General features: G+C 45.3%; 2 protein-coding genes across 2 annotated transcripts; one reads left to right on the top strand and one right to left on the bottom strand.

The window, feature by feature from the left end:
- Positions 1-657: 657 nt before the first annotated feature.
- Positions 658-12,485, bottom strand: LOC140378090 (eukaryotic translation initiation factor 3 subunit B). Its single transcript, XM_072463759.1, has 19 exons — positions 12,254-12,485; positions 10,207-10,399; positions 8,352-8,471; positions 8,220-8,277; positions 7,223-7,351; positions 6,980-7,137; positions 5,635-5,766; positions 5,495-5,561; positions 5,271-5,317; positions 4,480-4,690; positions 4,331-4,403; positions 3,582-3,704; positions 3,427-3,505; positions 3,036-3,174; positions 2,510-2,635; positions 2,345-2,422; positions 2,152-2,260; positions 1,201-1,313; positions 658-1,123 (listed from the first exon to the last, which is right to left on the bottom strand). Exons 1-18 carry the CDS (start codon positions 12,351-12,353, stop codon positions 1,213-1,215), a joined length of 2,043 nt encoding a protein of 680 aa, XP_072319860.1. The 5' UTR covers positions 12,354-12,485; the 3' UTR covers positions 658-1,123; positions 1,201-1,212.
- A 353-nt stretch (positions 12,486-12,838) lies between these two features.
- On the top strand, positions 12,839-20,898 carry brat1 (BRCA1-associated ATM activator 1). Its single transcript, XM_072463760.1, has 12 exons — positions 12,839-13,007; positions 13,444-13,592; positions 13,670-13,817; positions 14,141-14,543; positions 15,244-15,357; positions 15,989-16,080; positions 16,165-16,253; positions 17,060-17,243; positions 17,336-17,409; positions 17,476-17,560; positions 18,290-18,576; positions 20,161-20,898. The coding sequence occupies exons 1-12, from the start codon at positions 12,854-12,856 to the stop codon at positions 20,830-20,832; spliced, it is 2,451 nt and encodes an 816-aa protein (XP_072319861.1). The 5' UTR covers positions 12,839-12,853; the 3' UTR covers positions 20,833-20,898.
- The last annotated feature ends 2,459 nt before the right edge of the window (positions 20,899-23,357 follow it).

Genomic DNA, 23,357 nt, shown 5'->3' with positions numbered 1-23,357 from the left:
GTTGTTTTATCATTGTGACATTTCATTTTAAGTTTGAAATGCATGTGACAGCTCAGACACTCCCGTTTGTCCCCAGTTTGACCGTTTTTGTAAAGTTTGGAATTGTACTTCCTGGACATGAGCACAAATATGACATAGGTAGAGGTAATTCCACAACTGTTACCTAGCAACCAGCCCGTAAACAAGAGCCAAAATCCATATAAATAACAGTTATATAGTGTTATTTGTCAAATGATAACACCTTTATTTGTGGCGAATGATCATTTAAACCGTCAGAAAAGTGTCAGTGTAAACGTTGCACACTGATGACATCAGACGGGTTCAGCTCTTAAAAATGTCTTCCCAAACTACAACTTAACATAAATAAAACTGATTCTTTCTGATAAACATTTACCAGATGTTCTATACCACCAAACAAAGTCACAATCAGAAAAACAGGGAAACATTTTGGCCCTCGTTTACTAGACGCGGTCGCTAGGTAACGGTTCCAGCATTCCCCCTACACCTATGATGCTTCTGCTGCTAGTGCCCGACTGCGGGGTAAGATTATAAACGTCACCAAAACGGTCAAACGTGGCGGAGAAAAGTCAAATGAAAGGCGTGGCCCGACCTGCCGCGGGCCGCGTTTACGTCCGAGAGCGACAGGAACGACAAAGCGACATTGTTGAGTATTTATTCTGTTTTATTAAAGTTATTCCCACAGCGCCCCCCCCTGTGTGAAATCCTAGTCTGAAAGGAGGAGGAAACAGGCCACTATAGCGCCAAATAAGCATGTTGACTAGCGACGCTACCGGTTCGGCCGCGGCTCTCTCCGCCCCGCGACGACGCGGCGGCATGGTCGCGCCCCCGCGGGAGCCCAGTCCGAGCGAGCGAGAGAGAGGGAGAGAGCGGCGGATCCAATTCAGGAGGAAAAAAACGAGAGGCAGTTTAATAATAAAGTTCAGAGGGAAAAATCAAACGGATGGTGAGGAGAGACTGCGTTTGTGGTTTTTCCCGGCCCCTCCCAGTGGCCGTCGGGTCGAACGAAGAGGCTCCTTTTGACGGAAACCTCTTGATTCGCGGCGGCGGTCGTCGTCCTCCGATCAGTGACTCCTCTCCACGTCTCCACACGACAACGGACGGACTGAAAGAACGAGGAGGGAAACGTGTTACCGACGAGCGACGCGACGACGTTCCGAAGCCGCCGCGCCCTTCCGTTACCTGCGCACGGGACTACAGATCTCCTAGAGGAATGATTTCTTCGTTGATAAAAAATTCGATGGTCTCCTCTTCCCAGTCGTCCACGTTGCTCTCCAGCTCGTCGGTGTCCACGCCTGCGAGCAAAGGACACATGTTAGCGCGACGACCGATTGTGTATCGAAAACGAACCGCGATTGTGGTCATTAATCATCGTTCACGGGTTTGTACGCGGACTAGACGGGCGAGCGTTCAATCACAAAGACGTTAAAGAGTTGTTTAGTGCCGTAACTTATTAACGTGATCAATTACCGGTCTAAAAAGGCGAAGACGACGCCCGAATCTCAAAGGCAATTTCAGTGTTAAGGAAAAAGCTCGATGCGCGATACTACGCTAGAGTAAATAACTTCTTTAGTTAACTTTTTTTAAGCCTTTACAGTTATTTTCAACAGCAAATAATAGTACTTTCTGTGGTCTTATCCATGGGTTTCAGAATGATGAGACTTTAGGGTCGCTAACACTTCAAACATGAATTATTAGATCCTTTGAATGGGGGAAAAAGTCCTCAAAATGGCGCCTAGAAACAGGAACCCGCGAAACTCAAAATCTGAGACTTGCTTTGTTTTTTGTGTGATACTTGCTCAAATGAGGATCTACTTTCCAGCTTCAGTAGCCAAAACTATCAGGCCCTAAACTGGACAAAGTCATGTTTCTTTGGCGCCCTCTTGTGGCTCAACTCGTCACATCTCGTCAAAATCACGACTTCCGTTGCTCTGGTTTTGCTCTCTGAAGCTCATCACAACCGTTTTTTACAACTACAAATGACAAACTAAACTAAACATCGCTTAGTTTGGCGTCATGCCAAACTAGAACGGTGCGTTTTCCTCATCCCGAACACCTCAGACTCGACCGCAGCAGCGTTTGTCACTTCTAACCGCTAAAAGCAGCGTTTTAGAGCGAGGGAAATGGGCCCACCTGCTCTGAGCTCCAGGCGCAGGTCCTTCTGTTGCAGGTGGGTGGCCTGCGTGGCCTCCCTGTACTTCCGGTAGTCCTCCATCATGGCCCTGCGCTTGTCCACCAGCTCCTACTCGCACAAAACACACAAACACATCCTTGCTTTACTCGCCGTTATCGTCGGCGTACGATCGGGCGAAAAAAAGACACCGACCTTGGAGGCCTTGGACTGGCTCAGACGGTCCTTCTGCTCGAAGATCTTGGAGTATTTCTTGAGATCTTTCTTGATATTCTGCAAAAGTAAAAAAAAAAAGGATGTTTCGATGAGAACGAAGCGCGCGGCTCGAACGCTCGTTTGTCGGTGCCGGCGATTGCGAACCTTGATCTCGTCGCCGCTGAGCAGGCTGGGGGGGCGGGGCCTCCAGAGCAGCTGACAGAAGCGGTCCTTGTTGTTCTTCTGCAGGAGACGGCCCTGGAACGTCCACAGCCAGTACGCGTTGTCCACCTGAAACGAACAGGGACGAGTTTAGAGTCGGTACGATTCTGTCCGGCAACATCGAGGTTACAAATCGACATTTGTGATTATTCAAGTCGCGAGAGCGATTTTAGAAGCAAATTTAGGTCTTTTTAGTTCAATCCATCGTCCAAATCTGTCCGTCTTTTGTCAAATTTAACTTGATCCAGCCTTTCAGAAGCCAGCCACAGAAAAGTGAAAATAAATAAAATATTTCAGTTTCGTCAATCACCGTCTCAATAATCATAAATAATTGTTGAATTGTGATGTTTTTTCTCTATGATAATCGTAAAACTAAAATTTGACGTCCCTAACTAAACAGGATTTTCTTTTTGTATGGAATAATTATTTTTTTCTTGCTCCTCTGATGAACTTTGTGGCGTGCGTTTACCTTGTGGCTCCACCAGGACACGGAGGTGACCACGTATCTGCCCGTCGGGTCCCACTCCACGTCCGAGGCCATGTAGTGCTCAGCAATGTTCATCATGGTGCAGTCCGACGTGTCCACGAAGGCCAGGGCGCCGTTCATACTGCGGGGAAACACAGCGTCAGACCCTCGAACGCGGCCTCAGACCCTCGAACCACGCCCTCAGACCCTTGAACCACGCCCTCAGACCCCCAACTCCGCCGTCAGACCCCTCAAACCCGCCGTCAGACCCCTCAAACCCGCCGTCAGACCCCTCAAACCCGCCGTCAGACCCTGTAACGCGCCGTCGCCCTCAGACCCTGAAACGCGCCCTCAGACCCCGCCCCTCAGACCTCAAACCCGCCGTGATACTAACCTCCGTAGTCCAGCCAGCACCATGAACTGTCCCTGTGGGCTCCAGAAGATGCTGTTGGCCTGCTGCTTGTCGAACATCTCTGAAAAACGAACAACCCAAGAGTGAAAGCGCGTTCGAAGCTACAGCCGGTTCAAGTCGAGATGAGTGGTTCTTACTCGTGAGCTCGATCTTGCCGTTGTTCTTGACGTGGTAGAAGGAGGCGTTGATTCGTGGGGTTTCTCCGTGGAGAACGGCGAACTTGCTGCCGTTGGGCTCCCAGGCAAACGCGATGATGCTCTCTGCAACGACACGGCGGCTTTACATTCATGTTCACCACGTCGTCACGGAAACACATTAGTGACGGGGAGGATGAAACGGGGCGGAGACAAGGGAAGGACATGCAGTAAATGGTCGAGTGTCAGACACTCACGACGCTGAGGCTTATGCGCCGTCCACTCCATTTTAAATTAAATGTATGGTTCAATATGACCAAAAATAATCATAATTCAAAATGAAAGTCACAGTGGCTTTTGAAACATGAATGTGGCTCATGGGTTTGTTATATCTGAGTGACTTTTTACGCTGCATCCGTTTCTTCTCATTTGTCTGAGTTGATCTCAGTTCTTTTGGCCGGACTGTCCTCACTGCCCCGACACACAGACAACGTTGCCATAGATACTGAGGGGCGGGGCAGAGGTGCTGCTTTTTTGTCTCTCCACAGTGGCGCCGCCTGCAGACCGCTCTTGTAACTCAGAAAAGAGCTCGGACCATAAAGTCCTGCTTGATCTCTCCAGATGAACGACCAACTCACAGCTTAAACCATACAAGACAACTCGCAGAAGTAATGAAGTAATAAAAGTGATAAAAGTGCACTGAACAGGCTTTATAGTTGGTCCTTTCTTCACCTCGACTTCAAGACTCTCACCTTTCATCTCCACCACATCGACAGGAACCTGCTTCTCCCTCATGCGGAAGATTTCAAAGTTGGTGACGACGCCCTGAAACACACCAGACTCATTAATCCCGTGTTCTTACGCTCACGCGTACACGCGTGTGCTGGGCGGGCGTAGTCACCTGGGTGCCTTTGGGCGTCCGGTCCACCTTGACGCACAGGTAGTCTCCGTTCCTCTGCCAGTGCAGCTTGCAGTCCACCACGTTGAACAGGTTCCTCACTCTGATCTCCTGCCGCGAGGGCAGCTGCATGAGGGTCACTCTGGCCGGGATGTCCTTGTCCTCGGGGACCCAGAAGGCGATGATGTTGTCGCCGGGAGACCAGGAGAAGTCCCTACGGAAGCAGACGGGATTAACACGCTGTCGAGAAAGGAGCTTCGACTGGGGCAAATTACAGCTCAGATCTGTGGAAAAAAACGCTGGAAACGACTCGAACATGCTGAAAGGAATACCAAATATATTAATTTTACTAGATTGTATTAAACTGTTCTTTGATATAACATCTGAATTACAAACTATGAAGGGTTTAGTTCTCACACCACATTCTTGCTCTATTACGCACTTTTTGATAATAAACAGGAGGACCGCAACCTGGCAGAACAAACTCATGGACAACTCCATATAAAGCGAGAGACAAATGGAACAGAACTGGCAAGAGAACCTGCCCTCAACAAACGAGGCGCCACCCTTCATCATGTTGAAAAGTTATAAAATGTCGAGCGCCAGGTTTTAGAGTCGCGTCCGGACCGCTCGCGGAAGTCGCCGTCATATTGTATCGGGACAGATGGTAAGCACTCAGTTGATTGTATTAGAATTGTACTGGCAGAGATTTAACATTTGATTGATTCTAACTCTTCTGATTCTTGCTCTTTTTTCCATAAACAAGTTCCCAATAACTGCACTAAAACACTTACTTGATACCGGTGATCTTCAAACTCTTCTTGTCGAGCAGGCCCATTGACTGGAAAGAAAAGATAAGATTTTATTTATAGGAAAACCATTCTTCCTTAAACCCTACGTCAGAAATGTACAGGCAACTTCAAGAGTAGTTCATGAAGATGTGCGGCTCATGAAGATGAGCGCGTTTCACGAAGATGCGCGATTCAGCGGCATCGACCTGAGCGAGTTCTGTACTCACCGGAGTCTCGTAGATGCTCAGCGTGTCCGTAGTCATTCGGGCGAAGAACTTCCCGTCATGGCTCCATCTGAAAAAGTCAAAGGTCAGCCGTTCATCGCGTTTTAACACAAGCTCGCGTCGGCGGTCTCGGCTGTACTCACTTAAAGATTGGCCAGTGGGCGGAGCTCTCGCAGTGGAAGCCTCTCTTCTTCTGTCCCGTCAGGATGTCCCAGATGATGATGGCCTGGGGGTCCTCCTTGGTGTCCATCAGGGGGCTGAAGGTCACCACGTACCTGCGCGGAAAACGTTCAGTCGGTCAGCGAGAAGCAAAACACGGTACGTTTCCCAGCGGTGAGAACGTTTGAGTGAAATACGGAACATCATATTCCGATTATCGTCCTCTGTTTGGGTGATTTCGAAAAAATAAAAAAATAAATGTGGAATATTATAGCTAAAAGGAACAGCATTTCCATGGAAACAAGCCGGAGAAGTCAGGTTTGTGGAGGCGCAGCCCGCTCACAATAAAAATACAATAAAAACATTTTAGTCAATCGTTTGGCTAAAAAGACAAACTGGGGCTTTAAGATGAATAAAAGAATGGCGGTGCCTGCAGAGCCGCGGTGGTGTCAAATAGCCCAGCAGTTTCGGGAGCCGCGGCAAAAAATAACATTGCAGTTTTGTGGCTCTGTAGACACTCCCTTAAAGAATTGCTGTTATGCCAAATACATCGAGTACGCCAACATTTATATACGGTAGAAGTATCAATACAGTAGAATTTCTGCGAAACAATATTTTATTATTACTTTTTTCATAGTTTGGCCGGGGTGCGACTTATACCTGATATTATTAACACGTCATTATATCATTTTGTTAATTATTTTCACACTGGCAACCACAAGAGGGCGCTCTAGGCTCTAAGCGACGCAGAAGAAGAATCTGCACTTCCTCTTCCTCTGGAGTTTGTGGAGTTGTTTAGAAGTGACACAGAGGTAGAAGAATTCAGTGGATTTAGTGATTTGGGGTAAAACTGATGCTTTGGTAAACTTGTTAGCATGTTCTTTATGCTATAGTTATCTGAATAACTGTTCATATGTTACGTTAACATACCAGACACTTACCACAGTTCTGTCTGTGCCTCATGTAGCTGAAGGTGTTAGCGTTAGCATACGTACACCTATTCACCATGTTCTCTCATCTGTTATTATTTTGGTCTTGGATTATATCAAATACCGTATTTTCCGGAATCTAAATTGCACCTTTTTTCATACTTTTGCCCGGGATGCGACTTATACTTATACTCCGGAGCGACTTATAGGTGATATTATTTATTTTTTTCACACTTGCGACCGCATTTCATACTCCAGTGCAACTTGTGTTTTTTTCTTCTCTATTACACATTTTTTTGGCTGGTGCGTCTTATACTCCAGAAAATACGATATTGGGATTTTTAAACGACGTAACATTGCTCGTCCTTTTCCTGACCGCAGAAGTGACCGCCCCGCTCACCTCTCGCACGGTGAGAAGTCGATGAGGGACACGCCCTGGTGGCTGAACCTCTGGATCTGCTTGAACTTCTCTCCTCCCCACAGGGCGATGCCGCGCTGGTGGAACGTGGCCAGGTACGTGCCTTTGGGCGACCAGCGCACGTACGTCTCGGTCCAGCGCTGCAGCGGGGGGCACAAAACACAAAAGTTAGACCCCGGAGCGTCCGCGGCGAAAGCGGAAAGATCAGGCCGGGCTTGTGCGCACCGCTCGCTCCTCGGAGACAATGGGGTCTTTGGCGTCGTTGGCGAAGATGGCCGTTCGCTCGCCGGACTCGTAGATCACGCTGTACTGGTCGCGACAGTCGGGGTCCTCGATCCAGTGGCGCATGTTACCCTGGGCAACAGACGAGATGGACAGGGATTCAAAGATCTGACACGTTTGGATGTGTGTCCGGCTGCTGGTTTACTATTAAATTATGTCAAACTTTACAGCAGTGTTTCCTCATTAGTGTGATCAGAGTTTGAGTAATGCTCTTTTTGTCCTGCAACTGAGAAAAGTCCGGTTTGCACCCACCCCCTATCCCCGCCCACTTCCCTGAACTAACTTGAGCCATTTCAACAATAAAACCAAGTAAAAACACAAATCCAGCTAAAAAGGGCAGAGCTTATAAGTCCTGCGTTTCTAATAAGACTCAATTTAGAAATGAACAAAATGTAAACTAATGATTTACACATGTTATAGTTTATTACTAAGGACTTAAAGCATAATTTCCCCTTTAAACGTTTGAATTGAAAAGTACAAAAAGGATAAATAATTTTCTACCAATTTTATAGACCAATACCAAATATTGAGCAGAAGGATTAAAATATTTAAACATCAATTCATTTAGTTTAGCTCGGTTTTGGCCCAGTCTCGTCTGGTTTAGTCCGTTAACGTGACAGGATAACTTGCTAAAATGTAGTCAAGATAAAAAATATTTCAAATGTTAAAAAACTACATATTTTATCTCAACAAAGCGATATTTTGAGGCTTATAATGTATTTATTTTTTAACAAATAAAAATAAACGAGCGCTTTCCCTAGTGTGATATCACTTCCTGTACATTTTTCTGCCACTTGATCGATGTAAAACTAATATTTACATTTACAAAATAATATATTACAAAGTCAAAATTAGAAAATGCTTTTTTTTGCCTTTTCATTCATTTTGACCCGTAAAAGAGGATAACGCAGTTGAACGTCGTCATTTAAACAGAACTCACAAAGTCTTTGAAGGGCTGTTTCTCTGGAGTCTCCCACTCGTCGCTGATGTTCATGTACCTGGAGACAAACACACACAAACACATTAGTAAGTCATATTCACGTCTGGGATTGGGTTTTGAAGCGGGCCTCACTTGTCGAAGTCGGTGAACAGGTTGACTCTGAACGTGTGCTGCTTGTCCAGTTTGTATCCGTCGGCGTTCTTCACCGCCTCCATGGCCTGGGTTGGAGATGCGTACTCCAGGAAGATGTACCTGAATACACAAAATATTACTCGTATCACAGCGGCCGAATGCAGAGAAACGAGTCACTAAACTTTACTGACAAAAAGGCAATAATCCTTCATAGATTATATTTTGAAAATGCAGTTATTCTTTTGAAATAAACACACTTTCAATGACGACTCCACTTTATTTTAATTTAAAGTGCCACTGACATGTTTTTACAATGTTCTAATTGGTGTATTTGTACCTGTTGTACATATAACTTATAGTTTTACACCAATCGAGCAGGTATTTGTGGAGAAAACGTTGAAAAATTGTAGAAAATGACATCACACTAGGTTTCCACGCTCATTCCAGTCAAAGTTTATGCAGAATTTACACAAAGAAACAACTTTTTTGACTCTAAACATTAAATAAACAAAATAAAGTCCCTCTCATATATTTTTATTTGTCAAATATAAAAAAGTGACGTAGTAGTAATTAGAGCTGGGTTTCGATTCAAATTTCAAGAATCGATTCCGATTTTTACGTTTCAAAATCGTTTTTTTCCGATTTCTCAGATCCCATCCGATTCACTCCGATTTCGATCTGATTTCCGATTCGATTTCGATTCGATCCGGGGGTTAATGTTATTAAAAATGAATTTGAACCGTTTCCTTCACTTCATGACTGTGTAGAGAAGCAACATATTAAAACTAGTATTATATCAATATTAAACAGCAAATCTTACAAGTCTTGGTAGTTACTGATGGAAGACTGATGAAAAGGTTAAGGGTCAATCTACCTTCAAGAAAGATAATCCAGGAGTCCTGAATTATCTTTCTTGAAGGTAGATTGAAGTTCACTGAGGGAAATGTAGAAAATAATTTTTAATTTAAAAAAAATAAAAAAATTGATCTGGAAGTACGAATCGATAATCGGTCATTAATATGTGAATCGATTAAAAATCAGAAAATGGATTATTTCAACCCAGCTCTAGTAGTAATAGTCTAGTGCAGGAGTATCCAAACTTTTTTCACTGAGGGCCGCATTTTGAAACTTATACGGAGCAAAGGGCCACAAACAACCTGACAATGTCAAATTTGAAAAGTGATTCATTTGAAGTTTTGCATTTGACATAGTTTTGATGAGCCTCCATAACTTTCATAAGACTTGGAACATTATTATTAGGTTGGTATAACATCAAAATGCTTGAATGTTTCCAATTTTACAGTAAAAGTACTTCTATTTGTTGTTTGGGCCAACTTAGCAGGAAGCCGGAGGGCCAACAAAAATTGGTCTAAGGGCCGCATTTGGCCCCCGGGCCGTAGTTTGGACATGCCTGGTCCAGTGTGATGTCATCAATTGCAAACAGGAAGTGAAATCATAACTTTTTTTAAAAATAAATTCAAAATAAATGTATCTTTACCACGTTTTACTGTGAAGAGTCATCGAACCTGTCAGAGGCACTTTATACAACATAATTTCGACTGTAATTGTCCGTTGAACGCGCTCACGACTGCCGTTGCGTTGGCATTTCTTTACGTCTTTGAACTTGAAATAACGAAGACGGCGTTGAAAACAATTACTAGCCTTGCAATATAAACCTGGCAATATACAATGTAGCAATGAATACAATCAGACGGTAGAAAAACACAAAAAAACTTCAGATTTCTACGCTCCGGGGGGGAAATTGAAACAGAGTTATTTCTGAGCGCTCGGAGAAGACGACCTTCGCAGACAGGAAGTGAATGACGTTCTGTTTGAATGTTTCTGTTTCCTTTACCCTTTGGTGGTGCCCTCCACGTCCGGGTAGAACTCCGTGGTGATCTTGCCGAACTTGGAGAAGATCTTGTGGATGACGTTCTTGAGCTTCTCCAGCCGCTCGGGGCCGACCTGCGGCACGTTGTCCACCACCACCATGGAGTCGATGCCGTCCGCCTCTTGGGGCTTCTCCCTCAGGATATCACCGAGGAGCTCTGCGGGAACCACGGCGACGGAACACGTTTAGAGTCAGGAGGGAGAGAGAGCGCGCGACATCGCAAAGGGCAGCACATCATCGGACTCGCAGGGAACGCCCGAAACATTAAAGATTGTGTCGTTCTTGAGCTTAGAATTGCAACGCGTTAGACTTAAAATGCAGTTTCACTCATCGTTTATTCTTGGTTTGGCTCTTAGATTTTGACTGTTCGCCTTGGGGCTGAATGCTGTTTATTTTCTCTGCGTTTGGAACTGGATTTTCGATGATTCACGAGGTAAAATTAAGGTTCCTAGTGCTCTGCGGCGGTCCAGGGCAGTGACAGTTACACCTAAACCAGCGCCATACAGTCCACACAGTCCGACGTCATCGCTCCGACATCGACACGACAAGACAGTAATATATGTCTAAACTTCAGAATAAACAAGAGTAAACGTCGTCGTCTCCATCCAATTCTACATCACCATTTATCTTAGTATAGATTATTCCCTTTGAAATAGTCACAATAGTATGTTTTTTATTAGTTTTTATGACAATAACGTGGCCCGACTAACCACAATTATTGATGGACTAAAAACTACTTTGATTAAATTCCAAATAATTTTAACAATGAGCTAATCAAATATTTCTCAAAACATCCCAGCCCGTCTTAAAACTACTTAATGCAGTTTTGACAGAGGAATTACCTTTGAACAGCATTACTCAAGTCATAACGATTTAAAAAAACATTGTTATTGTAATCTGTGCATTAGAGTAATGATGTGAATGTCTCAATGGTGTGGTAAAAATGATCTTTCACGGGCTGGTCAAATGTGACGGGATTATATTATCTGCTACGAGTGAAAAGGAGGACTTGCACGTACAGAGACCGGGGCTGAAGATTGTTTTGTTTATCAATTATTCTTTCAATTAATTGTTTGGAAAGCAAAAGTCACGCGATGAAAATATGTTTTACCGAATTTGACCCAGGTTAAAAGCCAAATTCACACTTTTTTTCACACATTTTAAAGGCGATAACGGCACAATTTGAGTCATAAATACTTCGTGACATGTTTGGAACCTGTGCACAGACCAGTTAATGATTATTCAATGACTAAATCGTTTAAAATAATCGATTAGAGGAATGAATGGAGGCGAAAGTGAACTGGACCAGAATGTAATTTCAATGGAGAAACTGGGCTCAACCTCAAAATATGACAAAGTAAATATTATGAAAGATAATTACCTAAGAACCCGGATTTTTAGGTTCAACTAAACACATACTTAACACCAACCGTTGACCGCATGATAGTATTTCATGTTATCTACACATATACTGCACGCTTTATCACAAATTAAAAGTTGTTGTGACATGGAGTCCAATTTTGAGGCTTTAGAATACTTTTCCATCTGTTGAAATAGAACAGCAAATGAACTGACATTTTCCTCTGATTCAAAAGTGTTCTTCGTTCTTGTTATAAAAGACAAAATCATTTAGATCAGATGTCTGTTCGTGAAAATGTCTGTTGGTTTAATTTATTTTGCCTCATTTCAAGAATATTGATTGTTAGAGGGGCCCTTATTATAACTATTTTATATAATATGTGTTATGAATGGCTTTTTCTGTCACATATGTTCATTGGGAGGTTAACAGTCAGGGTGAGGTTACACAAAAAGACTCGTGTGTAGGCGCTTTGTGGGGGAAACACGTTGGCCACAAGTTCATTAGAAACATCTAATGAATTGTAACCATGGTTTAAGTCTCCTTTAGGCAGAATAAATGCAGCTAAAAGACCGTGAGCGCCGTTAGCTCCGTGTTTAAGCTAGCGCTCTAAGACTAGGCCGCAAAGCCGGGGTCTTTCCTGCGGGCGCTCACCCTCATCCTCGATGTCGTCCACGAAGTCCTCCGGGTCGCTGAAGGAAGGTTCCTCCTCTTCATAATCGGGGTCGTCCACCATATCCACCGTACTGCGCATTGAACACCACTACGAGCTCGGATTCTCGCGGAAAACGGAGCACAATCCTGGAAACGAAGCGGGGGGCTGCGGGCGGCCGGTGCGGCAACATGTGCGAAAACGTGAAAATGGACGAACGGACGGAAACGCCGAACGGAAACTGCTTCCGGACAGCTGGGGGCGCTGTGGGAGAGTTTGTGCGCACGTAGATGGTCTGGATACGCGTTTAGCCGTGCGCGTGTCATGATCCAGGCGTTTATAGGTTGACGTGAAACACAGAACCCGAGCGCGCGAGGAAGAAAAGACGGAAGCCACGCGCCGGTAAAGCGGAAGGAGCGCTTTTCCCGCGACGTCTGTTCAGCAACTGCACAGAATAGCCCAATTTAACGATATTTACAATGTTTTTTCATTGTTTTTTTTAATTAATTCTTTATAACTACCACAGAGACATCGCTTTGGTGTCACATGGGCCCGTTTGAACTCAAAACATACCAGAGTGTAACAGTTGTATAAAACGCACCATGCACACGCGCGGCGCCTCCGTGGCCGTGGACCGTGAGTGCGTGACGCTGCTGCCCCGCGTGTGCGAGCTGCTGGCGGCCTCCGTGAGCTGTCTCCCCGATGACACCAGCCTGGAGAAACTGCTCGACTGGTTCACACAACTCTCCAAAGCGGGTCAGTGCAACTTTGGAGTTGACTTATATCTGTCTGAAGTATCAAAAAAACAATAACAAATAAATAAAAATATAATACAAATATTTCTCAGTGTTTCAGATGGTATGTTACTGTCAGTTATAGTGTTCCGATGCCAAAGTACAGCAGTGGAATCAAATGTAATCAAATGTATGCAGAATAAATCAATTAAAAACATATATATAACAGTTAACATGTAATTTGAATGTAATTGAGAAACTAAATGAAGTAGAATACTAACAATGACAAACTAATTTCTCATTTAGACACAAACTTTACAATTTGATGCAGTATATATTCACTCACGCCGGACTCGCTCGCACACACGCCAGAGTCATACGGGGTGAATCGTCTTGCCCAAGGGCACAACAGCACGATGGTTTGCACTAGAGCCACATGTTTCGTTGTGTCGTTCCAGGCACGTCGCTGCACGAGTCCTTCCCGTGCCTGCTGGAGTTCGTAACCGCGGTCGCCCACAACGCCACCGCGGACCCCGCCATCGTCTGCTTCATGATGAAAGTCACCGGTTTGACAGCCTCCACGCTGCAAGGATTTCAGATACTCCAGGTACTACTACTACTACTACTTCCACTTCCTACTGTGATGCTTGCAAACACAGCTCAATGTGCTCGTTCTCGTGGTAGGAGCGGTCGAGTCTGGGTGAAGCGTTCGGCGTGAAGCGGTGGCAGGAGGCCGGGCTCTGGGAAGATCCGTCTGTCAGAAGCGGGTGGATTTGCGGCCTGAGGAGCATGATGCAGCACCCAGGGGCCCTCAGCCTTTTAGTGCGATCAGGTGATTCTTCTGAAACGTCTGGTCGATATGTTTATTTCGGGACCTGGAATCGGATACAATATGAGGTGCATCAGAACTAGGATAAAAATCTGAAACGCCACATGCACAAGGTTTATTGTATTTATTTACGAACGGTTGGTTTGCTTTCCAGCCCGCCCATACTTCTGACGCTACCAGGGAACAAACACTGCCTTGTAATTAAATTTTTTGTGTCCATCAAAGCCAAAAATATGAGATCTATGCTTTTTTTTTTTATTTGGAGACGCAACTATTTAGTGCCAACCGTTTAATCTTCCACTATCATTACCATTATTTCTTTCTAGACTTGGTGGAGCATCTTCTACACCTCCAAACGGACTCGAGTTTATTTGTGGCCTCCTCAGCCAATCAGCTGCTGGCGCACGTTCTGCTGTTCTATCAGCCCGAGTCGCCGGCGGCAAACGGCACGGATCACCAGCGCGGCGAGGCTGAGCCGTCTGCGGCGGCGTGCGCGGACTACAGCGCCGTCGTGAGGGCTTTCTGTGACTATTTCAAAGACTCGCTGCAGGATCTCCAGCAGAGCGCGCGGCTCCTGAGGCTCGTGGCACAGATCTTGTCCCGGGCCGGAGCTCCTCTGCGGGCCGAGCTGTTCGGGGCGGTCGCCGGACCTCTGGAGGGTCTGGTCACGGCGGTGGCGAACGGTCAACTCACACTGCCACTGATGGAGGTACTTCTGGCTGCAAACAGGTGTGGAAAAGAAAAGAGTTTCATGAACGTATCGCCCTATTATAAAACGTTTGAACTGTTTCACTCTGTTATCAGTAGAGGGCGCAGGAGCGACTGAAATCATTGCTGGATTATTTACTTGCAACATAAAGGCCCGTCCACACCGCCGCGGCCGGAGCGTCCAGTTTACATTCAAAGTCTATAGTAAACGCGCGTCGAGCACGTAGTGCGTTTCCCGCGGCGCGATTTCTTTGTTTTTGATGCGCGATTGGTGCGTTTTCTTACGCTCTCGACGCTTTGAGCGCGCGTATGAGGCGGCCGAGGCGACCAAAGCGGCTCGCGCGACGTGTTCATATATGTTGAGGTCTCTGCAGCAGATGCGCCGCAGCTGCTGCAGCCGCCAATCAGAGCTGACGCTCCAGTGACGTACGTATGTATTTCCCCTCGCATTTCCGGTATTCCCCGTGTAATCCTCCAAGAAGAGCCACTTCTTCCTTCTTCGTCTGTCGCCTGTGTATAGTGCCCGGGGCGTCGAGAGCGCGCGTCCGGTGCGTAAACCTTTCTAATGTACACGCGCTCAAATTCTACGTCGGGCGCGAATAGGCCGCACCGGTCTGTACGCGGCTTAAAACGGGAAATTCAAACACTAAAGTCCTGTCCTGAAGTGCATGTACGGCCTTAAGAAAAGTAAATTTAATAATCACACTGTGGTTTTGTTTAGTAACGGGTCTGAAGTGGACCAAAGTGCCAGGCGCCTCCTGCGGGCGATGTTAGAGGTCAGAGAGCCCGCAGAACGCACCCGAGCTGCAGCGGCTGTTCTGCGCCAAGGCTTTTGGTAAGAACACTAACACTGAGACTGTATGAAGCATGTGTCAGACGTTAAGCAAGATAAAACAGAAGTAAAGGACACAATTTAACACTAATGATTTGTTTTTCCAAGGGACATATCATTATCAACATTAATAAGCTTTTAAAGTTGATTTAAAGTAAAAGATTTTATGTCTCGTCTACCAGGACTTAAGAGCTGGAAGCAGAGCTCTGATTGGCTATCCCCTATCTGAAAATAAAAGCTTGTGAATATTAACAATGTCCCAAAGAGTTTGTGAGAGCGAGGAACGATTTAGACGGATTTCAATAACTACTTATGATTCTACTGTGTGAAAATGAGGCTTTCATCTCGTTCCAACAGTTTCCTCATCATTAGTTCACTCAGAGTTGTATTTTGAGTAATCCTGTACTTCCCTGTACTTGGTTACCATTCTTTGATATACATTATACATCTGTACATATGTAAAAGACAATCTACTGCTTGTTACAGTGAAACCTCATTATTATCAGTTCTGCAGGTTTGAACCAGTATGAAGCCGTTTGAGATACTGCAGTTTGCACGTACCTGGCATAATCTGTCTACTTTAATACTGAGATATTATTGTTATAATATTTGATTACCTGTTCTTTCCCTTTAGTGACCCAGTCCACACTCCAACAGCAGTGAAAATACTTCTACTGCCACTCGATATAGTAACTGGACAGTCTGTGCTTTACTCTGATTCTGCAGGTACGTGACACAGACTTGTATTTCCATTTAAATATCATAGTAGACTGTTTCATACTCTTATCTCAGTAGTTTCCTCTTCCACAGGTGATGTCCTGGAGGAGCTTCAAAATAAAAGCGTTTGCTCCTCAATCGTCCTCATGTGTTTGTCAAACCTGCATCAGATCTCACTGCTGGTGCGTAACGCTGCACAACACTGTTAGTTAGTTAGTATTATTATTATTTCAGTAGTAACATGGGAGACGGGTTAACTAATCAGAACTTAATATTGTCTAATTCCTCTTTTTTGTTTTTTATTTATTTTCTGACTCCCTTATTTTCTACTTCCTACTTCGTTCTTTGTGGGTTTTTTGTTTTTTTCCTGTTGTTATAAAATGGCAAAAATGAAAAGAGTAAATTATTTAGTTCATTTTATACTTTATTTTATTTTTTTGCAGTTGTTTTTTACTTTATTATTTATTAGTTGAAATTTTACAATAAACATGAAAAGACTTTTCTACAATATCACAAAACTATAATCGGTAAATCAATCGATACAATGTTCTGTTTGTTTATTCATGTATTTGAATAATTATCTGATTAGGGGCTGTACCACTTTTTTTTTTTTTTTTTTTTTTTTTTTTTTTTTATGTAACAAAGTCAAATCCGTCTTGCCCCAGTACAGATATATTATATTGGGTGAAAATCAAACCGATGTGTGCCGTCTGCATCTAATTATGAAGCATTTAACTCCGCAAAACAGGAAGTGCTCTGTTAGCATGCTAATGTCTGTTAGCTTTGCCATGACGGTAAACTCTGCTCTTTAATAAAGCTGTGAACAGTGCTCATCATATATCACTGCGGTGAATATTAGGGACGCTCAAAGTATTTAGACGGTGAACAATAACTGCAAACTTAGAAATGAACTAGTTTGGTTTTTCACGTTTTTAAAGACGATAAAGAATGATATATTTCTGCTTCTGACATGATTTTCCTCCTTCAGCCGGAGCACTTCCTGCCATATCCGCCTCCTCAGATCGTCTCCACAGTCGTGTCCTTACTGCACATGTCCATAGGGGGCGCTGCGGCGTCGCCCGGCTGCACTCAGGTGAACAGACACATATTTGGAAACGGAAAGATTCAGAAAAGCGCCCTGGACGCTCTGACCGCCGTTAGCCACTGCGCAGGTAAAACGGCTAAACGTAGCACCAACTCGCGCTATAACGGAAAAGTGACACAGTGCACCTTTAAAGTAACGGATGTTTCTTTTATTTTGTAGGAGTGTCTGACAAAATGCCCGAGGTGTTCGCCGTCCTCCTCCTCTGTCTGAATCATCCCGATTCTGAGCCCGTTGTAAGTTTGCGTTTTCGTTTCCCGTTTGAGCGGATGAACTTGACCCGAGCTGCGTCCGTCCCACAGGCGCTGCACAAATGTTTCCGGGCCGTGCTCGAGTGGACCAGCGTTTGGACCGACCCATCGCTGGTGTCTGAGCGGCTCCGGCCAGGTACTCCAACACTTCGTTCGGTCGTAGACTTGGCTCGGAGACTTGGCTCGGTCACTTCGCTCAGTCGGAGACTTCGCTCGGTCACTTCGCTCGCTCGGACACTTCGCTCGGTCACTTCGCTCGCTCGGAGACTTCGCTCACTTCGCTCGGTCACTTCGCTCGGTCACTTCGCTCGGTCGGAGACTTCGCTCGGTCGGAGACTTCGCTCGGTCACTTCGCTCGGTCGGAGACTTCGCTCGCTCACTTCGCTCAGTGCTCGGTCGGAGACTTTGCCCGCTCGGAGACTTCGCTCGGTCGGACACTTCGCACGGTCGGACACTTCGCTCGGTCGGACACTTCGCTCGGTCGGACACTTCGCCCGTTCGCAGACTTCGCCCGTTCGCAGACTTCGCCCGTTCGCAGACTTCGCCCGTTCGCAGACTTCGCCCGTTCGCAGACTTCGCCCGCTCGCAGACTTCGCCCGCTCAGAGACTTCGCTCGGTCGAAATTTTGTCGTCCGTAAACATGCAATCAGCGAATAAAAAAATATAACGCAGTATACTTCTACTATAATATACTCTAACTCTGTGGCGTTCATTCCATTTGCAAAAAGGGGGGTAATATTACAAATAATGTATATATTTTATGATGTAAACTTTGTCTTAAATCTGATCTAAATGTCGAGTAATAAAACAGGCTTTACAGAGTGATGTCACTGCTCTTGAGCGCGTGAACACATATTTCTCTCAGATCTGGAGCGAGCGGTGCAGAAGCGCGTGTGCGACCTGCGCTGGGAGGTCAGGGACTCCACGGTGGAGTTCATGGGACAACAGGCCGTTCTCGCCCCCTCCTCTACGGCCCCCTCCTCCACGGCCCCCTCCCAGAGCCTGTGGCTGTTGGAAGAGCGCAGTACCCTCCCTCTGCTCAGGGAGGCGCTGCAGGACCAGGAGAGCTACGTGAGGGCCAGCGCCGTGTCTGCTCTGGCTCTGACCCTGCAGAGCGGCTGGAGGCGAGCGGCAGACGTGTCATCAGAGCAGGTACATGTAACACTGTAAGGGTGCATTAAAACGCCCCCCACAGGTCGCACCACTCATTGCACTAAAACGCAGTTAAAGGTGGAATGGACGATTTTTTTCCAGCAAATTTTGTATCATATTTCCTCGTGGCGTGGATAAATCATTTGTCCTGCCCCGTATCAATCATAAAACGCACCTATCGCTCACCTGCAGCCGCGTCAGGCTCGTCCCCACGTTTCCGCGTGCCTAAGCGCATGGATCTATCATAATATAGTTCCCTCAGTGTACGGGGCAAAATGAAGACGAAGAAAGACAGTTCGAGCTGACGCAGAAGTGGACAGAAATCTACGAGAGACGAGCGATGCGATGCGCTCCGTTGCGCTAATAAACAAACGCACGTGTGTGTTGTATCGGTCCACACGGGGGAGTGGCATGTGCACTTCAGCCTGCGTTCTCAAATCGCCGAAAAATCGTCCATTGCGCCTTTAAGAGAAATATATTTGGAATTTTGCCAGAGTAGCACATTTTTTAGGTTTATAATTTCACTTCCTGTTTGTAATTGATGACATCACACTAGGAAATTACCCAGCAAACAGTGGGCCAAAACTCTAATGTCACAATTATTTTTATTTGACAAATAAAAATGTATGCAAGCAACTTTATTTTGTTGAATTAATGTTTAGAGAGTCAAAAAAGTTGTTTCTTTGCGTAAATTCTCTGCACACAATTTTACAGAAATTAGTCCTGGTATCCCTGGTGTGACGTCACTTCCTGTCATTTTCAGAAATTTCATGTTATACCAATTCTTTATTCTAAGAGTCATGGTCTGTGCGGCTGAGCCAAATATTTAATAAGTTTTTTTTTTATTGCTCATTGAACAGGGACCACAAAATTTACTTCTCTCAAAATGTATCAAATTTTGCAGAAAATTCTATTTTGGCATGCCAATCAAAAAAGTCAATGATACCAATGTTATATTTATTACAGTGTAGCCGTAGCGATGACACAAACCTGCCATGTTATTTCAATGGGAAAATCGCCAAATCTCTGAAATTGTTTGTTCGGTTGGCAGAAATCTTTGTTTTTCCTTTCGCAATGGAATGACTGAGAGGATCTTTTTTTCAAATTGCAACTAAATACAGGGATGTGGGCGGGGATAGGGGGTAGGTGAACGACGAGTGAAAAAACGATGAGGAAACGCTGTCATAACAAGACAAAAAGCTCATATTAAAGTGGATTCTAGCAGAACACGTGCCCTTTAAGTCCCGGTGCTAAACTCTGCCTGTGTTTGTTTATTTTCATCAGTTATATGAACATGAATGTGACATTATTGCATGTGAAAACAGAGTTTATTTTACCATTATTATTAGTATTATCCTGTCTTAAGCTAGCTGTTTTTCTTTATTTTTCCCCTCCATTCCTTATTGGGAAATGAGAGGTTTGTTTACAAGAGTTCTTCTATTAAGAGTGTTTTTTAAACTTCCTATAAGTTTCTTATCTGTCCTTTTCCTCTGTATCTACCTGCGTTGCAACAATGAAATTTCCCCATGTGTGGACTTTAAAGGATTATCTTGTCTTATCTTTGTGCCCACGTTTATGCCGCAGGCCGACATCGTGACCCAACTGCTCCACATTCTCTGTGAAGACACTGAAGGCTTCTCCAGGAGAGCTGTGGTCCGGTACTTCATCTCCTGGCTTTCCTCCTCCTCCTCCTCTTCCTCTTCTTCCTCCTCCTCCTCTCTCCTCATGTCCTCTATCCCCTCCGTCCTCTCTCGCGGCAGCTCCGACCTGGACTGGGAGGTCAAAGTTCACACACTGGAGCTAGCCAACCTGCTAACGGACGCCGCGCTCGCCGCTCACGCGCCGCCGTCAGCTTTAGAGGATTCGCTGCGCGCTTTGGTGGAGCGAGGGGTCATCGCCGTCCTTCTGAGTGGACTCTTCGACTGCGACCGGCCGGTGGCGCTCGGAGCGTGCCAGTCGCTCCTGAGTCTGCGAGAAGCGCTGGCGAAATCGGAAAGCGAGGTCCAGAGCGGCCTGCCGTCGCGGGGCTGGGGGCCGGAGGTCAGGGCGCTGCTGGGGGGTCCGGACGGCGCCGAGGAGGTGGACGTCCGGGAGGTTTTGGGGCGTTTGGATCTGGAGCGGAGGTTGGATGTCCTGAGTCGGAGCAGCGATCACGTCCAGAACTCGCCGCTGTCGCTGCTGCAGGACATTCTGACCGCCCGGGACGTCCACTCGGGGACGGCGGAGGGTCAGGAGGTCATCGTGGACTGTTACTGAGGCTGATGGCTGAATGTAGATGTGTGCGAGTTATAGTTTGGATGATTGTGATTTTTAATAAATGAATTATTCTGGTGCCGTGTGGTTTTCTGTTGAGTAGCAGTGTGTGTGGTGCATGAAACCTTGAATTAGGGAAACGCAATTAATCACATTTAATCAAATAAGATCCAGTAGTTTCAAAGTGCCAAAGATCCGCTTTGGTCTTTTTATTGCAGAGCTCCACAGCGTTTTTAATGGGAGTGTCTGCAGTGCCGCGGCGCGCGGCCGAAACTGCTATGTTATTTTTGTGCCGGCCGCGCGCCGCTATTTGACTGCGTTTTAGCGCCGTTTTAGACCGCGCCAGGTTAAGGTTAAGGTTAGGGTTAGCCATGAGGCTATAACGGGCTATAAGGGAAATGCCGCGGTCCCTGAAACTGCGCGGCAATTTGACCGCGCCGCGGCTCTCCAGCCACGGCCATTTTTAATAAGAAAAATATGTGATGGAGCAAAATGAGAAAATGGGACGTGATCACAGTTTTTGCCATTTGACCTGAGGAATAAAGACCCCAAAACAGAGTTAAAGCAGCTCTCCGGGTCAGAATGAGACCATAGAGTGCTGTGTGCAGCTAATGCTATTGCCCGTGAACCAGGAAGTCATGCTGGTGTGCTTTTGGCATGCTAGTTGCGTTTGGCATGCTAGTTGCTGTTGGCATGCTAGTTGCGTTTGGCATGCTATTTGCTGTTGGCATGCTAGTTGCGTTTGGCATGCTAGTTGCTGTTGGCATGCTAGTTGAGTTTGGCATGCTAGTTGCTGTTGGCATGCTAGTTGAGTTTGGCATGCTAGTTGAGTTTGGCATGCTAGTTGCTGTTGGCATGCTAGTTGCGTTTGGCATGCTAGTTGCTGTTGGCATGCTAGTTGCGTTTGGCATGCTATTTGCTGTTGGCATGCTAGTTGCGTTTGGCATGCTAGTTGCTGTTGGCATGCTAGTTGAGTTTGGCATGCTAGTTGCTGTTGGCATGCTAGTTGAGTTTGGCATGCTAGTTGCTGTTGGCATGCTAGTTGGTTTGGCATGCTAGTTGCTGTTGGCATGCTAGTTGAGTTTGGCATGCTAGTTGAGTTTGGCATGCTAGTTGCTGTTGGCATGCTAGTTGCTGTTAGCGGTGTCTATGCGGTGACCATGAACGATGATAAAAACACTAATAAACTCATAATGAATAAATGAGATGTTTGGATCATTGCAAAGTCTTTAAAATTTTATATTTAAATTTAAATACATAATTGGAAAATAATGTTTATTAATAATTATTGGATTTAATTTTATTTTTTTACTTTGGGGGGTCCAGACGTGTTCAAATAAGATTATATTTTGATTAATAATTCCATAGATGTATGTAATATTAATACTGCGTGTTTACAGTGGAATATCCCAGTACATTTACTGAAGTATTTTGGGAACAAATATAATTATATTTTTAGTTTATTTTCAGATTCCATAGTTTTATAAAAAATGTTAGTAAAAATGCTCTCCCTCTGTCGGTGTTGAGCCGATGGATCAGATAAACAATGGCGTTGCGTAAGAGCACTCTCATTAGTGGAACTATTAAGTAAACGGCTTCAGACAACATCCTGTTTACATAACGCAGTCGCCACATGCGCCGACCAATCAGGAAAGGCCGTGGTCAGATTTTCTATTATTTAAGCTTAAACACGGGGATTAATCACATTGTTTATGTAAATAATGAATAACACTAGTTGTTTTTGTCAGTATATTATTCAGTCAAAGCAGGAAGTACATGAAAATGACAGGAAACGTGTCCATGCAGTGTTTGAAACTGAGGAGGAGAGACTGAGGAGGAGAAACTGAGGAGGAGAGACTGAGGAGAGACTTAGGAGGAGAGACTGAGGAGGAGAGACTGAGGAGAGACTTAGGAGGAGAGACTGAGGAGGAGCGACTAAGGAGAGACTTAGGAGGAGCGACTGAGGAGAGACTTAGGAGGAGAGACTGAGGAGGAGAGACTGAGGAATAGAGACTTAGGAGGAGAGACTGAGGAGAGACTGAGGAGGAGAGACTGAGGAGGAGAGACTGAGGAATAGAGACTTAGGAGGAGAGACTGAGGAGAGACTTAGGAGGAGAGACTGAGGAGGAGAGACTGAGGAATAGAGACTTAGGAGGAGAGACTGAGGAGAGACTTAGGAGGAGAGACTGAGGAGGAGAGACTGAGGAGGAAAGACAGGAGAGACTGAGGAGGAAAGACAGGAGAGACTTAGGAGCAGGTTAAGCAGGAAGTACATGAAAATGACACAGGAAACGTGTACATGCCGTGTTTCTGTTGAAAAGTACTTTGTTGTGAGTAAATATTCTCCGTCAGGTGGAAATACTTCATCTGGGTCAAAACAAAGTCAAATCTCACTGGACTTTGTGATCTAAATTGAATTGAAAAACTGTAAAATAGTCATAGTAAATAGTGGAATAATCATTAGTTGCGGCTCTAATTAAACTGTATCGATAACTCTAATTGCCATAGCGACGCGCCCTCCACCAGAA

Source organism: Eucyclogobius newberryi, unplaced genomic scaffold (genome assembly GCF_026437365.1).
Source record: "Eucyclogobius newberryi isolate DKJ021-1_F unplaced genomic scaffold, fEucNew1.0.hap1 SCAF_4, whole genome shotgun sequence".
In the NCBI taxonomy this organism is placed as follows: Eukaryota; Metazoa; Chordata; class Actinopteri; order Gobiiformes; family Gobiidae; genus Eucyclogobius; species Eucyclogobius newberryi.
The sequence above is the reverse complement of the archived record's forward strand: the minus strand, read 5'-3'. Positions and strand labels throughout refer to the sequence as shown.

Bases quoted from the DNA above. Each gene is read 5' to 3' on its own strand.
- LOC140378090 (XM_072463759.1), bottom strand. From the start codon at position 12,353: ATGCGCAGTACGGTGGATATGGTGGACGACCCCGATTATGAAGAGGAG. The intron at 3,175-3,426 runs GTTAGTATCACG...GTTTCCCCGCAG, and splicing joins GTGCTGGCTGGACTACGGAG to TATGAACGGCGCCCTGGCCT. The intron at 1,314-2,151 runs GTGGGCCCATTT...CTTTGCTCGCAG, and splicing joins GCGCCTGGAGCTCAGAGCAG to GCGTGGACACCGACGAGCTG.
- brat1 (XM_072463760.1), top strand. From the start codon at position 12,854: ATGCACACGCGCGGCGCCTCCGTGGCCGTGGACCGTGAGTGCGTGACG. The intron at 15,358-15,988 runs GTAAGAACACTA...CTTTCCCTTTAG, and splicing joins GTTCTGCGCCAAGGCTTTTG to TGACCCAGTCCACACTCCAA. The intron at 16,081-16,164 runs GTACGTGACACA...CCTCTTCCACAG, and splicing joins GCTTTACTCTGATTCTGCAG to GTGATGTCCTGGAGGAGCTT.